Source organism: Hylobates moloch, unplaced genomic scaffold, assembly GCF_009828535.3.
Source record: "Hylobates moloch isolate HMO894 unplaced genomic scaffold, HMol_V3 SCAFFOLD_8, whole genome shotgun sequence".
Taxonomy (NCBI): Eukaryota; Metazoa; Chordata; class Mammalia; order Primates; family Hylobatidae; genus Hylobates; species Hylobates moloch.
This window is the reverse complement of record NW_026652283.1, coordinates 92205621-92220651: the sequence shown is the minus strand read 5'-3', so window position 1 is coordinate 92220651 and position 15031 is coordinate 92205621. Positions and strand designations below refer to the sequence as shown.

The 15031-nt window shown below is 36.9% G+C and overlaps 1 protein-coding gene across 10 annotated transcripts in view; it reads right to left on the bottom strand.

Moving 5' to 3' along the window:
• LRRFIP2 (LRR binding FLII interacting protein 2) overlaps positions 1–15031 on the bottom strand; it is a 133412-nt gene that overhangs the window by 49073 nt on the left and 69308 nt on the right. The window contains exons 10-16 of one of the 10 annotated variants that reach the window (XM_032162101.2): positions 14228–14302; positions 12882–12932; positions 12756–12800; positions 11867–11914; positions 11305–11361; positions 8009–8077; positions 5497–5586 (exon numbers count right to left, since the gene is read on the bottom strand). The exons of the other annotated variants lie outside the window; for them this stretch is intronic. Coding sequence (XP_032017992.1) covers positions 5497–5586; positions 8009–8077; positions 11305–11361; positions 11867–11914; positions 12756–12800; positions 12882–12932; positions 14228–14302 — 435 coding nt within the window. The remainder of the gene's footprint in view (positions 1–5496; positions 5587–8008; positions 8078–11304; positions 11362–11866; positions 11915–12755; positions 12801–12881; positions 12933–14227; positions 14303–15031) is intronic. 10 annotated transcript variants of the gene reach the window in all.

Below are 15031 nucleotides of genomic sequence, written 5' to 3'. Positions count from 1 at the left end.
CTTCATAGCATTTATTACTCCCTGACAGTATGGTATTTATCCATTTCTTTATTGTCTGCTCTCTTTCTATAATGTAAGCTCTATATCAGTATGTTCTTTTCTGTACTCCTAGTATCAAGAATAGTGTCTGGCATACAGAAGGGCTCAAAATTTGTTGGATGAATGAATAAATCATACCCCATCTATACTAATAGACTTCCCTCATTTATTTTAAACAGCTTCATAGTAGCCTGTTATCTCACCTTGCCTCAGTTAAATTAACCTATCTTCTGCAGACAGGCCTTAAGGTTGTTTCAGACAGTATTTCAAGAAGGGAGATACCTTAAAAGTCTAGTCCAAACCCTAAGTTTTATAGCTAAGGAAAAAGAAATTCAGAGGTGACAGATTTTGCTGAAGGTTGCAGAGCTGAATCCAACCCTTAGTTTTGTAAATTTTCAATTCAGTGTTCATATTGTTTACCTGAATATATATGCTATTCCAATTATCACCAGCAGAAAAAAGGCACATAGGGATGTAACTAAATGAAAATAACTCCAACACCTACACAAACCTTCTAGGCCCAATCTAGAGAAGAGATCTGAAAACCTTTCTCAGTTAATTATTAAAACATGAAACATCATTTCTGGCTCTACTCAGATCACTTCACCCTAACTTCCATATATCTGAAAGTTTTTAGTGTTCTTTTTATTACCCACACTTATGTTTATAAATATTCTTTATTATGATGATAGTATTACATCAGTAATACAAACACTATTTTTGGACATTTAATTCTTTGTTACTTCTTGCTGTAAAAACTCTGAAAAAGAAACTAATTTTAGTTCATTTTAATTTTTAAAACAACATATAAATGTTTCAAAGCAGGTAATGACAGCAATTGAAATGTTTTTTTTTTTCTTACTATACTTTAAGTTCTAGGGTACATGTGTACAACATGCAGGTTTGTTAACATATGTATACATGTGCCATGTTGCTTTTTTTTTTTCTTTTTTTTTTTTGAGACAGGGTCTCACTCTGTCACCCAGGCTGGAGTGCAATGGTGCAATCTTGGCTCACTGCAACCTCTGCCTCCCAGGTTCAAGCTAGTCTCCTTGCCTCAGCCTCCTAAGTAACTGGGATTACAGGCACCCGCCATCACGTCCAGCTAATTTTTTTTTGTATTTTTAGAAGAGATGGGGTTTCACCATGTTGGCCAGGCTGGTCGCGAACTCCTGACCTCAAGTGATCCACCCACCTCAGTCTCCCAAAGTGCTGGGATTACAGGCATGAGCCACCATGCCTGGCCTGAAATTTGTTTTTAAATACTATATTGCCAATTATTGCCATAAAAAGGAATAATCCTTTTACATGTCTATACTGCATTGCCCAATATTTAATGCATTATTCTTCAAGATGAAAGAAATATTATATTTGAATAAACTGCCTTATCTTCCTGAGGATGTTCCAACTCTTCTGCTAATGTGTTAAACAGAAAAGCACATAGCATTCAAAATTAAAAGTCTTCTAAGCTTATTTGAAATCCTTCCTCATACCCACTTCTCACAAAAATGACCTCCAGACTCATCCAGTTTTTAACAGACTGTCCCTGGAATAATCTTATATTTCAGAGGTTGCATCACTGAACTAATCCATCACAATGTTGACTCTATTGCTTTCACCGTCTTCTGAGAGATCCCAATTGTCGCAACCCAAACTGATCATGCACCAAACCTTGGAGACTGTCAAGCCAGCAAAAATTACCCAAAGCAACCATGCCATAGTTCTCTTATTTTGGCTACACTAACTTGGCCAGTTCTCACTTCTGAGACTTGTACTATATTGTGTGCTGTTTTCCATTTAGACAAAAACCTAGCTGAAACTTGGTATTCTAAAAGCCCAATAGGATCCAACAGCCAAGAGTTCTACATGGCTGCAATGCAATAACAAGCTAATGTTCATAATGATAATCCAGAGTCCGCCAGATCCAGAAAAAAGCTTTTTAAACAGAATAAAATTTAATCATATTTAATATATTAAGGTGTAAAACTGTAGTTTAATAAAGTATTTACAGTGTAGTTTCTTCAGTGCAGTCATTGGGTCTTGATCCTTTGTTAATTTCTAATTTTTATATATACTAACTTGATAATGCCACTCAAAAATTGTTTGAAAAAATATCTGATTCCACAACCACAGAAGGGAAGACGTCAATCGATTTTAACAATTTCCTAAAGCAAAACTGTCTAAGGATTCCAGAAATGGGTTTAATTATTAACAATCAGCAAAATTTCAGTTTTGCTTAAAACACATTTACATTTGTTTGCTTTATTGTAGCCTGACTTACAAAACAGAAATAAAGCCAATGTAGAAGAAAGTAAGAGGCTAGAGCCACCAAAAATATTATATAGGTTTGCAGAATCATGACCTGGTACTCTTTCTCAGCATCTCCTAGCTCAGAAGTTATAAACTATTAGCCTACAAACATATTTAGTACACAATGAGGTAACCAGAAAATGTCTTTTAAAATTCTGAATTCATTGCCAGCATTTAAAAATCATAATATTTCTTATGGAAATATTTCCAGGTAACCTTTTTTCTGAAAGTGGGAGGGGAGGGAGGTCTATCAACATCAAGTCCCCTTTGTATTCCTCTACAAGATGAGTTGGACTACAGCATACCCTTTAAAAGAAATACTACTAGAGAAAGTTATTTGCTCCAGAGAGAGGCCCAGAAAATACTGTAGGCTTTGCCAGGAGGCAAAATTAAGGATAAGGTACTGATATGTAACCATTTAAAAATATACAAATCACCTGTAATCCCAGCGCTTTGAGAGACTGAGGCAGGAAGATCACTTGAGCCCAAGAGTTTGAGGCTGCAGTGAGCTATGATGGCTCCACTGCACTCCAGCATGCGAGACAGAGTGAGACCCTGTCTCTTTAAAAAAAAAAAAGTATGTATATACATATACATACATATATGTATACACGTGTGTGTCTGTGTGTGTGTGGATACACAAATACATATAAATAAACCAGTGGCTTGCAGACTATAAAATAACAGGGGTTAGCCAGATTTGTAAATCCCTGCTCTAGAGAACTTTTTCCTTATGTTAAAGAGTTATAGTTAACTAGTAGGGGCAGGGGAAGATTTTTTAAACTGTCAGCATTTTCACTTATATGTAAGTACTAAAGTAAATCAACACAAAATAAATGTAAGGAAGACATAACTATTAATTCAGATATTATAAATTAAGAGGCTGACAGAATTCAGTTTTTAAGAGAACAGATGTAAACAGTAAGTTTAATTGTCCATACTTAGATGGGGGGGGGAAAGGGGATTACTAGGCAATTTAATATAAAGGGCAATATTTCAGGGGAATGACTTGGAAACCAGTCTTCTAACTTTGTATGCAGAGAGAGTTATTGATTAGACCCACACTAAGATGATACTGTTGCATAGCCAGATTTGAGAACCAATGATTTGGAATGCTTAAGAACCACACATAAAATTATCTTCTAGAATTAAAATAGTTCAGAAATAGCTATTTAAATACGATCAGTGAAATGCTAATTATAAATAATTATTTCTTCATTTAAAACTACTGTCTAACGTTTCTATTAAGAAATGTTGGCTGGGCGCAGTGGCTCACGCATGTAATCTCAGCACTTTGGGAGGCTAGGCGGGTGGACCATGAGGTCAGGAGATCAAGACCAGCCTGGCCAAGATGGTGAAACCTGTCTCTACTAAAAATAAAAAAATTAGCCAGGTGCGGTGGCAGGCGCCTGTAATCTCAGCTACTTGGGAGGCTGAGGCAGGAGAATCATTTGAACTTGGAGGGCGGGGGTTGCAGTAAGCCGAGATTGCGCCACTGCACGCCAGCCTAGGCGACAGAGTGAGACTCCGTCTCAAAAAAAAAAAAAAAAAAAGAAAGAAATGTTGGCCAGAAGTGATGGCTCAAACCTGTAATCCCAACACTTTGGGAGGCTGAGGCAGATGGATTGATTGAGGTCAGGAATTCGAGACCAGCCTGGGCAAGACAGCAAAACTCTAGCTCTACAAAAAATATAAATATTAGCTGGGTGTGATGACACAGGCTTGTAGTCAGAAGAAAGAAGAAGAAGAAGAAGGAGGAAGAGGAGGAGGAGGAGGGAAGAAGAAGAAGAAGAAGAAGAAGAAGAAGAAGAAGAAGAAGAAGAAGAAGGAGAAGGAGGAGAAGAAGGAGGAGAAGGAGAAGGAGAAGAAGGAGAAGAAGAAGGAGAAGAAGAAGGAGAAGGAGGAGGAGGAGGAGGAGGAGGAATAATGCCACCTCTCACCCCCTCCAAAGTGCTTGACAATCAGTACAATCAGTATAGCCTTGGTCCATGGGCAAAACAACACTAATGCCAGCAAGAGAGGAGAAGCGTCGGAGAGATAATCAGGCTGTTATTTTGAGATGAGCAGGTAGATCCTAAGTTGTTGGCTGGAGTTCACTCATTAAGACAAATGCCCCAAGGACAATCCTTTCCTAAATTCAGTTCCTGATGAATGTGGAAGCAATGGATAGGCACACGTCTTCAGAACAATGCCATAATCCAAATATTTAAAATATATTCAGATTGTTCCTGGTTAGTACAAATTAGTGGCACTTTACTAAGTGGTATATTTCATTATTCAACTTTCTAAGTCTACCTATCACTTTATAGATTCACTAAAATCAAAAAGGAAAATAATTTTTTTAACCAATAAGGAATGTCTGAATAAGGGCTACGTATTAGATGATACTAAGGAATTACTTATTTCATTAGTGATGATAATGATATAAGAGATCTGAAAAAATGTTCAGTTACAGATACATATTGAACTATTTATTGGGAAATGACAAGACATGGGATTTGCTTTAGAATAACTCAAGGAAAAAAGGAGGGAAGGGGGAAGAAATCAATGAAACAAAATTGGCAAAATACTGATAATTGTTGCAGATGCTGATGGGTTCTATGTGGAGATTTTAGAGGGGGAGAAAGTTTTTTTTTTTTTTAAAAGGACATATTAATAAATACATTCCAAAACAGAGCAAACGTATTTGATTTTAACATGTTCAGACAATTCTTTCTTTCTTTCTTTTTTTTTTTTTTTTTGAGATGGAGTCTCGCTCTGTTGCCCAGGATACAGTGCAGTGGCGTGGTCTCGGCTCACTGCAACCTCCACCTCCTGGGTTCAAGTGATTCTCCTACCTCAGCCTCCAGAGTAGCTGGGATTACAGGTGTGTGCCCCCACACCCAGCTAATTCTTTTGTATTTTTAATAGAGACAGAGTTTCACCACGTTGGCCAGGCTGGTCTCGAACTCCTGACCTCAGGTGATCCGCCTGCTTTGGTCTCTCAAAGTGCTGGGATTATAAGTGTGAGCCACCATGCCCGGCCCAAACAAATACTTCTTAAGACAATAAATCAAGTTCCCACTTTTATTATAAAATAGCTAACAAATTAGCTGTTAGTCACAAGCCTGGGACAACATAACCAATCACCCCATGCAATACACTCACGCTGGACAAATCTGGGATACTGATGTCATCCACCTCGGAGACAACACTTCCCCTACGATTGGAGCGACTGAAATAATCAGCGGCAGATACCTTTTGGTCAGAAAAAATGAGATGCTTTAAAAGTTAAGAAAAAAGAAAGAAAAAAATAAGAACATTGGCCAATTAGGGAAACGTTTTTTAAAATTTTGATGTGTGATAAGGTATCAAGAAATAAAATGAGGAAACTGCTGCAATTAACCTACTCAAAAAAAAAAAAAAAAAAAGAAGGGGTTCCTAAATGAAATCACAGCTCTACAATCAGCTTTTTTACTCATCTTAACTAGAGTCCTATGCTACAAAGAACATTTACTTCCTGAGGACCAGCAAATCTCTCATGTTTAAGATATTCATCACCCTGAACAGAGGCATTTCTAGGTCAGTATCTACCTCTACTATAATTCTCAAAATTTATAATTCATTATAGCTATCAACTGTTAAGAATACATATGCTGAATATATATATGCCGAATGCAGAATTATTTGCAGGGTGTTTACTGCACCTTTCTCTGCACCTATTGCAGGGTTTTACTGCACCTATTGCAGGGTGTTTACTGCACCTTTCCTTTTTCCCCAAACACAACAGTTCTCCCTCACCTTAGGTCTTGGCACTGGCCTAGAACGCTCCCCTCCCAGCTCTTCAAGCAACTGGCTCCTTACATTTCAGGTCTCAGCTCAAAGGTCCGTTTCTCAGAGAAGCATCTCTAATCACCCCATCCAAAGGGTCACCCACACACATACTGACCCCTCCATGTTCCCTATCACATTATCTGTTCTCTTCACAGTCCCTGACATTTCTTTCTTTTTGTTTCTTTACTAGCTTATTTTCCATCTTTCACAAGGATATAAATTTCATAAAGTCTGAAATCTAGTCTGACTGGCTTAAAATAGTATTCCTAGCACTTAACACGGGGCTTTTAATACAACAGGTACTCCACAAACATTTATTTAATTTTAAAATAAGTGATTTTTTTTTTTTACCTCATTCATCATCTATTCCTTACTTCAGCTGACTGTTTGCCTTGCTTTAAAATACTTCTCAAGAAAGGGAATTCAGAAGCCCATCCACAGAGATAAAACAGGCTTACAAGTATGAAGTTTTGCTAAGGACTGATACAATCAAGCAATGGTATTTTTATTCACAATAATAATAATAATGACTTGCATTTATAGATACTAATATTTATTGGCACCTATTTGAGAATTTTGATAGGTATTTTCTATATAATATTCCATTTAATCCACATATTAAACCTACCTACAAAGATAGTATTAACATCCCCAATGTACAAATAAAGACACTGCCATTTACACACTAACAAGTAGTAGAAGTGGATACAAGCCCAAGCATCATTATTTAAAGTCCCTGCCCTTTCCGCTCCACTGTGTTCCAAGGTGTCTTTAGGTGTTGTGGCATATTATTTCTCCTTCAGTTGTGAGCGTGAGCATTAGTTGGTTTGCTAAGGAATTACAACTGCTTTAATTAAATAAATGAATGTATGGTAACAAATCTCTCCAACATTTAATGTTCCCCTTCTCTATGAAAACTCGGGTTTATAATCTTTCACATAACTCATGTTAAATGGCCTATTTTTCTTAAAGGAATTACAGCCTCTTATGCTCTTTATTCTAGCTCTAAGCTGACATACCATCCTGAACAATGTATTTTCCAAACCAATTTCTTAAATATAACAAAAATGTCATCAGTTTTCTGTAAAATTTCCAGCTTCATTAAAGAATAACCTGAAATTATATCATTTGTATTCTAACATAGCTATTTGTTGCCTCTACAATTATTATCCAATTGAATGTCTAAGACTAGAATTTTTAAATTTTGTCATCAGCAATTCTTAAGTTCACAAGTCTTTTTTTTTTTTCTTTTGAGAGGCAGAGTCTCGCTCTGCTACCCATGCTGGAGTGCAGTGATGCAATCATAGCTCACTGCAGCCTCAAGCTCCTGGGCTCAAGCAATCCTCTCACCTCAGTCTCCCAAGTAGCTGGGATTATAAGCGTGAGCCACCCTGACTGGATTACAGGTCTTAACAGATGGATAAACATTGGTTAAATCTAAATACAACAATACAGAAAGCAATTAATGGTAACATGATTTGTAATCCATAGTTGTGAGTTTTATACAATATGGAAACATTAACTTTGCTGAAGAAATTTGTCTTTGGTGAACTGCACACACACGTATGTGCATAAAACAGCAACAAAGAATTAAAAGTAAAAACTTTTCAAATAAGGACTCACTCCTAAGAGATGTAAAAAGGCAAGTTATTAATGAAAGCTTACACAGCCCACAGAGAATATGTGTTCTCAACATGTTTTATAAGGCAAAATATTTATATAACTAAATTTGAGGAAAATGCTCTTTCTGTCAAACGCAAATTTCACTTTCCAACAGATTTCACGTGATCATGCATTGTTGTCATTTAAAACTCATCTTATTTCTTTGCATGCAAACCATGCTCACCACACTCTCCCTTCGTCCACGACTGGCACGATCAGAAGACACAATGCTTGCGGTGTCATCGTTGGTAAACTATAGATATTAAATGCAGATAATGAAAAAGATGCAATTTTCCTATGGTGTTACCTCATTATAAGTACATTAAGGAAGGTTTTGAGATGCAAACGAATAACTATATAAGCAGCATAATTGGTATAATATATTGTGCACTTTATATGTTAATAAAAAAGCTGGTACAAGGCATAATAAACTGTTATTAAAAATCAGGAGACATTTCCAAAAAGCACAAATAAAGTAAAACCTTACATTTTATTTAAGTTAAAGAAAGCCAGGAGCGGTGGCTCACGCCTGTAATCCCAGCACTTTGGGAGGCCAAGGTGGGTGGATTGCTTGAGGTCAGGAGTTCAAGACGAACCTGACCAACATGGTGAAAACCCGTCTCTACTAAAAATACAAAAATTAGCCAGGGATGGTGGTGGGTGCCTGTAATACCAGCTACTCGGGAGGCTGAGGCAGGAGAATCGCTGGAACCCTGGAGGTGGAGGTTGCAGTGAGCCAAGATCGTGCCACTGCACTCCAGTCTGGGTGACAGAGCAAGACTCCATCTCAAAAAATTAAAGAAGGAGAGGTGCATAAGTAAGCCAATCAAAACCAGCTAGGGATTTCATACTTTTTAAACCTCTGGGCCCTTTGGGATTCTATCAGGGGTCAATAAATATACTTAATGTTTTTGTTTGAGAGAGAAAATAAAAGAATATTTTAAAGCGAAACAACGTAAGTCAGTGATAGAAATTCCTACAACAAGGACAATGAAGTGATGGTTCTTATTTTCCTTTATTCATTCCTATGCAGCTAGTGGAGATGTTGCTAACATTACCCTACATGGCTCTGTCATCTTCTTGCTTTACCAGCCAAAGACTCATCTTCAGTATGTGTAGTTTATCTCCATTCTAACGTCACTAAGAAACCATTCTGGCATCACTAAAATTGTTATTCTAACCCCAACCTGCAAATGAAATAGGATCTAGCCAGCCTATAAGGACAAGATCCTACATTTGACTGAAAATATAAGCTGAGTACAGTAATACACCTGCAGTCCTAGCTACTCAGGAGGCTGAGGCAGGATGATTACTCGAGCCCAAGAGTTCAAACCTAGCAGGGGCCACATAGAAAGCTACCCCCTCTAAATAAAAATTAAAATTAGGCCAGGCACGGTGGCTCACGCCTGTAATCCCAGCACTTTGGGAGGCCGAGGTGGGTGGACCACCTGAAGTCACGAGTTTGAGACCAGCCTGGCCAACATGGTGAAATCCCGTTTAAAAAAAAAAAAAAATTAGCTAGGCGTGGTGGTGTGCCCCTGTAATCCCACCTACTCGGGAGGCTGAGGTGGGAGAATTGCTTGAACCTGGAAGGCAGAGACTGCAGTGAGCCAAGATCGCGCCACTGCACTCCAGAGCCTGGGCGACAGAGCGCAACCCTGTCTCAAAAGAAAAAAATATACATATTAAAATTTTAAAAATTACGTGTGTATGTGTATAAAATCAAATTTTATTTGCAAGGGACCACCACACTCAGGAAACTAAAAATGCTACCAGGCCCAATAATTGCCAAGTGGAATTTTATTACAGGGTAGGTTAAAAGTAAACTTACTTCTTACGTGAAAAAGGTTCTTACCTTCTTAAACATCTCTGTGTAACTTCTGTTAAATATAGTAGCGGCATTTTTGAGCAGTGCCACTTGGAAATGGTAGAACTGAGACAAACATGTATGTAAAACAAAACCCATATAGCTCACCTATTCCACTCTACAAATTAACCTTTGATGACCTTTAAAAAACTGCTTTAATTATTTCTCTAGTTTTGACATTATCAAGGATAACAAGGTATCTCATAAAGTCATCATTTGCCATTGGGAATGTAAATCAGTACAGTCCTTTTGGACAACATGGTAATTTACATCATAATTTAAATGCATATCCTCTTTGACCCCATCATTTCATGATTCACAATTTACCTTGCAGATTTACCCATGTAAGTACACAAAAATATACTTGGATAAGAATGGTCATTGTATAAGTGTCTATAGTAGCAAAAATATGACAATCTAATGTCCATCACAGGGAAATGACTTTTTTTTTTTTTTTTTTTTTGAGACGGAGTTTTGCTCTTGTTGCCCAGGCTGGAGTGCAATGGCGTGATCTTGGCTCACCGCAGCCTCCGCCTCCCGGGTTCAAGCAATTCTCCTGCCTCAGCCTCCCGAGTAGCTGGGATTACAGGCGTGTGCCACCACGCCCAGCTAATTGTGTATTTTTAGTAGAGGTGGGGTTTCACCATGTTGGTCAGGCTAGTCTCAAACGCCCGATCTCAGGTGATGTGCCCTCGGCCTCCCAAAGTGCTGGGATTACAGGTGTGAGCCACCACGCCCGGACAGGAAATGACTTTTAAAATGTATACTTATGCACTAACGAAATACATTGCCATTAAAAAGAATGTGCTAATATGAAACTACCTCTAAGAGACATGAAGTGGAAAAACTAAGGGACACAGCTTACTTGTTTAAAATTTTTATCAAAAAAAGAAAGAATGAAATAAATTTATAGGTACTGATACAGAAAGCTACTTTAAATAAAGAAAATATATTGAGGAGCAGTATGTAGTATGAACCATTTGCACTCAAAATAAAGAGCACTCATATATGCATAAAATATCTCTGAAAGGTTACTGAAGAACAGAGATTACATTTGGGGAAGGAAAATGGGGAATTTTACTTTGAATTTTCCTTAACTAATATTATTTTTATAAATTTTAAAAAATACTCTAGAAAGATTTGGTAATTATAATTGTCCCGTTTTGTCTTTTGTATAACATTTTTTTTTAATCAGCTTGTTTTATTTCTTCTCCTTTCACTGCACTGATAGAAGCGCTGGCAAGCAGGTGAAATGGCTCAATGTGCAGAATGCAAAGATAGAAAGGAGAAACACAGGATAGTCAAGCTATATAATGAATTATCACCACTGAAAGACAAGAATTTCTACACAAATGAAAATTAAATATAAAAACTTTAAAAATTCTAATGGCACTGGTTAGAGACTCATTTAAGAAATTACATGCTAAGTCACATTTATAGAGAAATCACCAATTATTAGGACAAATTAGTGCTTGAGTTTATGTACTAAGGGAACACCTAATCCATGCACAACAAAGTGAATCACACCATTTCCTCAATATTCTAAACAGTGAGTACAGATTAACACAACAATCAAAAATTTCTACAAAGCATGCAGAAACTAGACAGCTCACCACTGGACTGCTTCGAGCTGAACTTATTCTTGATGAGTAATAACTGCATTCAGATGGCTATAAAGTTTCCAGGAAGAAAGGTTTTAAAACAATGATCACCTCATTATTCTAATGAGAATACATTAGGGACCATGGACCTAAGTGCCCCTGGTTCTCAAGATAAAGGTAACTGTTATTCAGTGGTGTAGAACTCTACCTCATCCCCACCCTCAAGATCCACCAGCCCTTGGCTATAGGGAGAGAAGAGGAAGGGGATGCCCTGAGAAGTGCTGCTCAAAACTTCTTCAGGAGGAACTAGTGAACAAGAAAAGTGGTTTTTCTATGCATTTCCCTAATACTTGAAGTCATGATTTCCAGCAGGCATTTTATCACGGCTTGGGTGAGAGTCACAACTGGCTAGCTGAATGACTTGATCACAGCTTAGAGAGTAATTCCAGGTCAGATTAAATGACTTTTTCTTTGTATATTTTTCTTTTTTTTAATTTTCGACTTTTTCTTTGAAAGTAAACTCTGCCCACCCACATTTCCCTCCTCTTCACCGCCTTCCCCTATTTAGACTTACAGTTCGAGAACCATAAGGGTTATATAATCCACCATTGTACAATGATGCCTAAGGAACAAAGGAAATATCACTTAGCTGTTTAGCATCAAGGTCGTTTTGAAAATGACTTAATGTTTTCACAATACTCAGTACCAAAAAAGTTTTGGAGAACGATATAAGTGTATAGCCTCCCAAAATGAAAACCCTGAAGGCGGTAATACTCATTTATATGCATAAATTGCTATCAACCTTACACTTCATTTTTCAAAAAACACCCCTGGTTACAGTATTTTCTTTCACCATCATGTTATGAAACTGGGAGAATTAACATGTATAAATTTATTTTCTCAAAAGAGGAAACAGAGCAGGAAAGGAAACTGAGGTACAAAGAGCATTTTGCCTACTATTACAATAAAATTAAGTTATAAAAACTCAGGATCCCAGTCCACTAGAACAGGCCACAACACAACAAACAGCTTGAAAGTAACAAATTCACAGCTCACACATTACACAGAGCTACTGCTTTTACTTTTCTAGTCAGCTTGCTTTATTAGATCCTAGTATCAGAGGCCAAGATCATAACTGTCCCAAAGAAAAACAATACCCTTTCCATAAGCAGCCATCTCACAAAAGTATGTCAGTGTGGTAGGACTCAAGCAAATCTATCTTCTCTAGATTAAAAAAACTGATTCTAAGCAAGGGCTACCAACAGCCCTCTGTGAAAGGAATATGCTCATTTTTAATACCCTAAAGTTGTATATTTTAAGCACAGGCAGCACATTCTGCAGTATATATGATATTAAAATCATGTGTTCTTAACTATTTTGGAGAAAAGCTGTCAAGCCATAGAGTTAGCACCATGACATTGACCCCACAAGCACTGCACACACTGGAAGAGGAAAATACAAACCAGACTGGCACTTCTCAGCAGACCAGAATTTGCAGTAGGAGAGGCCTAAGAAAAAAGTGCATTATTAAACCCCCAAAAAAGCAACTGGTAGCTCTGAAGGCAGAACAGTCCTCAGAAAGTACTAACCCTGTCACTCTTACATGTTGCCAGAGGGTCACTGTACAGGGAAGAAGACTGCTAAGAGACAAAAACAAAATAAATACGCAAAAACAAAAACAAAGATGAATTGGTCTCACCATCATGAATGCAGAGGACTTAAGTTTATGATTTTATACTCCATAATTCATTAGCAATTCCTGAGTGTTTAAGGTAGTTAAGAAACACAAGAAATAAGAAAAACTTAAGTCATTAGAAATTGTTTTGAATATTAATTGTAAGGGATAAGAAAGAAACAGCTGAAACAGTTTTCTATAAATTATAAATATGTTTATGTCCCATTGGTCTTCGAGCATTATTGTTAGGATATGGAATGGCAAGTAAGATAACACTGAGGGAAAGAGGGCCATGGCACCGGAGTGTGGCAAACAGTGGCCACATCCCACTCACCCAGTTCTTATGATATTTTCAGTGATTTTATGACCAACTCCTAACTGGCTTAGACTGATTTTTGGAGAACCAGATAAATAAGCTCCAAGTTATCTCTACAAACACTCTTTTCCAAACAGATTAGAAAACCTGTTCTTCAAAACAAGCCATGGACAAAGTGCCTTAGTCGAATTAGATAAATTGTACTAGTCAATGAATCCATGCACTAAAAGGACACAGCATGTTTTTAAAAGGAATTAAATCTTGCTTATCCTGATGTCATCTGAGGACATACTTTTCAAGTTCTTTTTCACCAAACCCAATCAGAGATGAAAAATAAGAGTACTTAAGTTGTGTGTGCAGGTTTTTTAAACAAAATTATTTTAAATGTACTGTGTGCCATACATTTAATGTGTCTTAAATGTATGATGTGTCAAATGCCTTTAAAAAACAAGAGATTCTAACATTAAATAATTACATTCTTCTCATGCCACGTGTAGTTTATATTTTTATATGTAAGCTTTTTTAAAAGGGTACCCACTCTGAAGTATATGCATACCTACAACTTATTTTGAAATGTATCAAAAACTATGATGAATTGATGGTTAGAGGGACAAATAGATAATTATGTGATAAAGGAAATATAATGAATTACATAATCTAAATGATAGATATGTGATGTTCACTGTATTATTCCTCGAACTTTTTTTGTACATTTAAACATCTTCATTTAAAAATGTTTTTAATGGTACTGATTTACAAACATGATGATTCAATAGTTCCCGTTGTTTAAAGAGACTCCCACAGACTATATGAATTCAGTTACCAAAAACTAGTATATACGTAGCCATTTAGATTAGTTACAGCTAGTCAAAATGCAAAATGGGGAGATTAGAAATATGTTAAAAGTGAATCAAACACATAAAGCCAAAAAAGTTTAGACAAACCCGAGTGTAGTAGGCAGAGGTGGGTTTGCTATGTCTAAGACTGCTATAGTTTCTCTGGTCAAAGTAGAGGCCACTCTGCAAAAAGCAAAATTAAACACATTTTTCTTAGGCTAAATGTTAATAACCTAATAACACACAAAGGCAAAACTGAACACAAAAAGGCAAAATATGATATTGCCAAATCCCTTCTTCTCCAAAATGTTTTTAAATCATCATACCACATTAAGTCAAAGTGACAATTATTTCAAGCCCTTAAAACAAAGACATTACTAAATTTTTAAATTTAAAAACAAGACAATAAACCCTCAGACAAAATGGAATGAAAACAATTTATTCTCATGCCATACTTAAGAAAGTCCTTGAACACTCCTGGACAACTGAATAATTACCAGTTTTACAATCCATCTGGCAAAGCCACAGAAGTTATTAAAGAGCTATGTATTTGGTTCCAAACATTTCCTAGTCCCATTACTTGTCAAAATAAACTGACAAATTAAATTACCAAAACAAAAGAGAGAGCACAATAAATATGGTTTGATCTAAAACACTTAACAGCAGGTTCATTTATACAATGCACAAAATAAACAATAGTATACATTATAGCTAATTGAGGGAGAGAAAACCATCTATAAAATTCCCTTCCCAACTTCTCTAGCCATCTTTTTTACTCAAGGTTAAGTAAATTTAGGCAATCTCTGACTTAAAGACTCCATCAGTGTTGACAGTGGAGTTGAGGACACCCCTACTCCCACCCCATCCCTACCACCCCTAGCCCTGCCTTCCCCACCACTACTCACTCCCCAC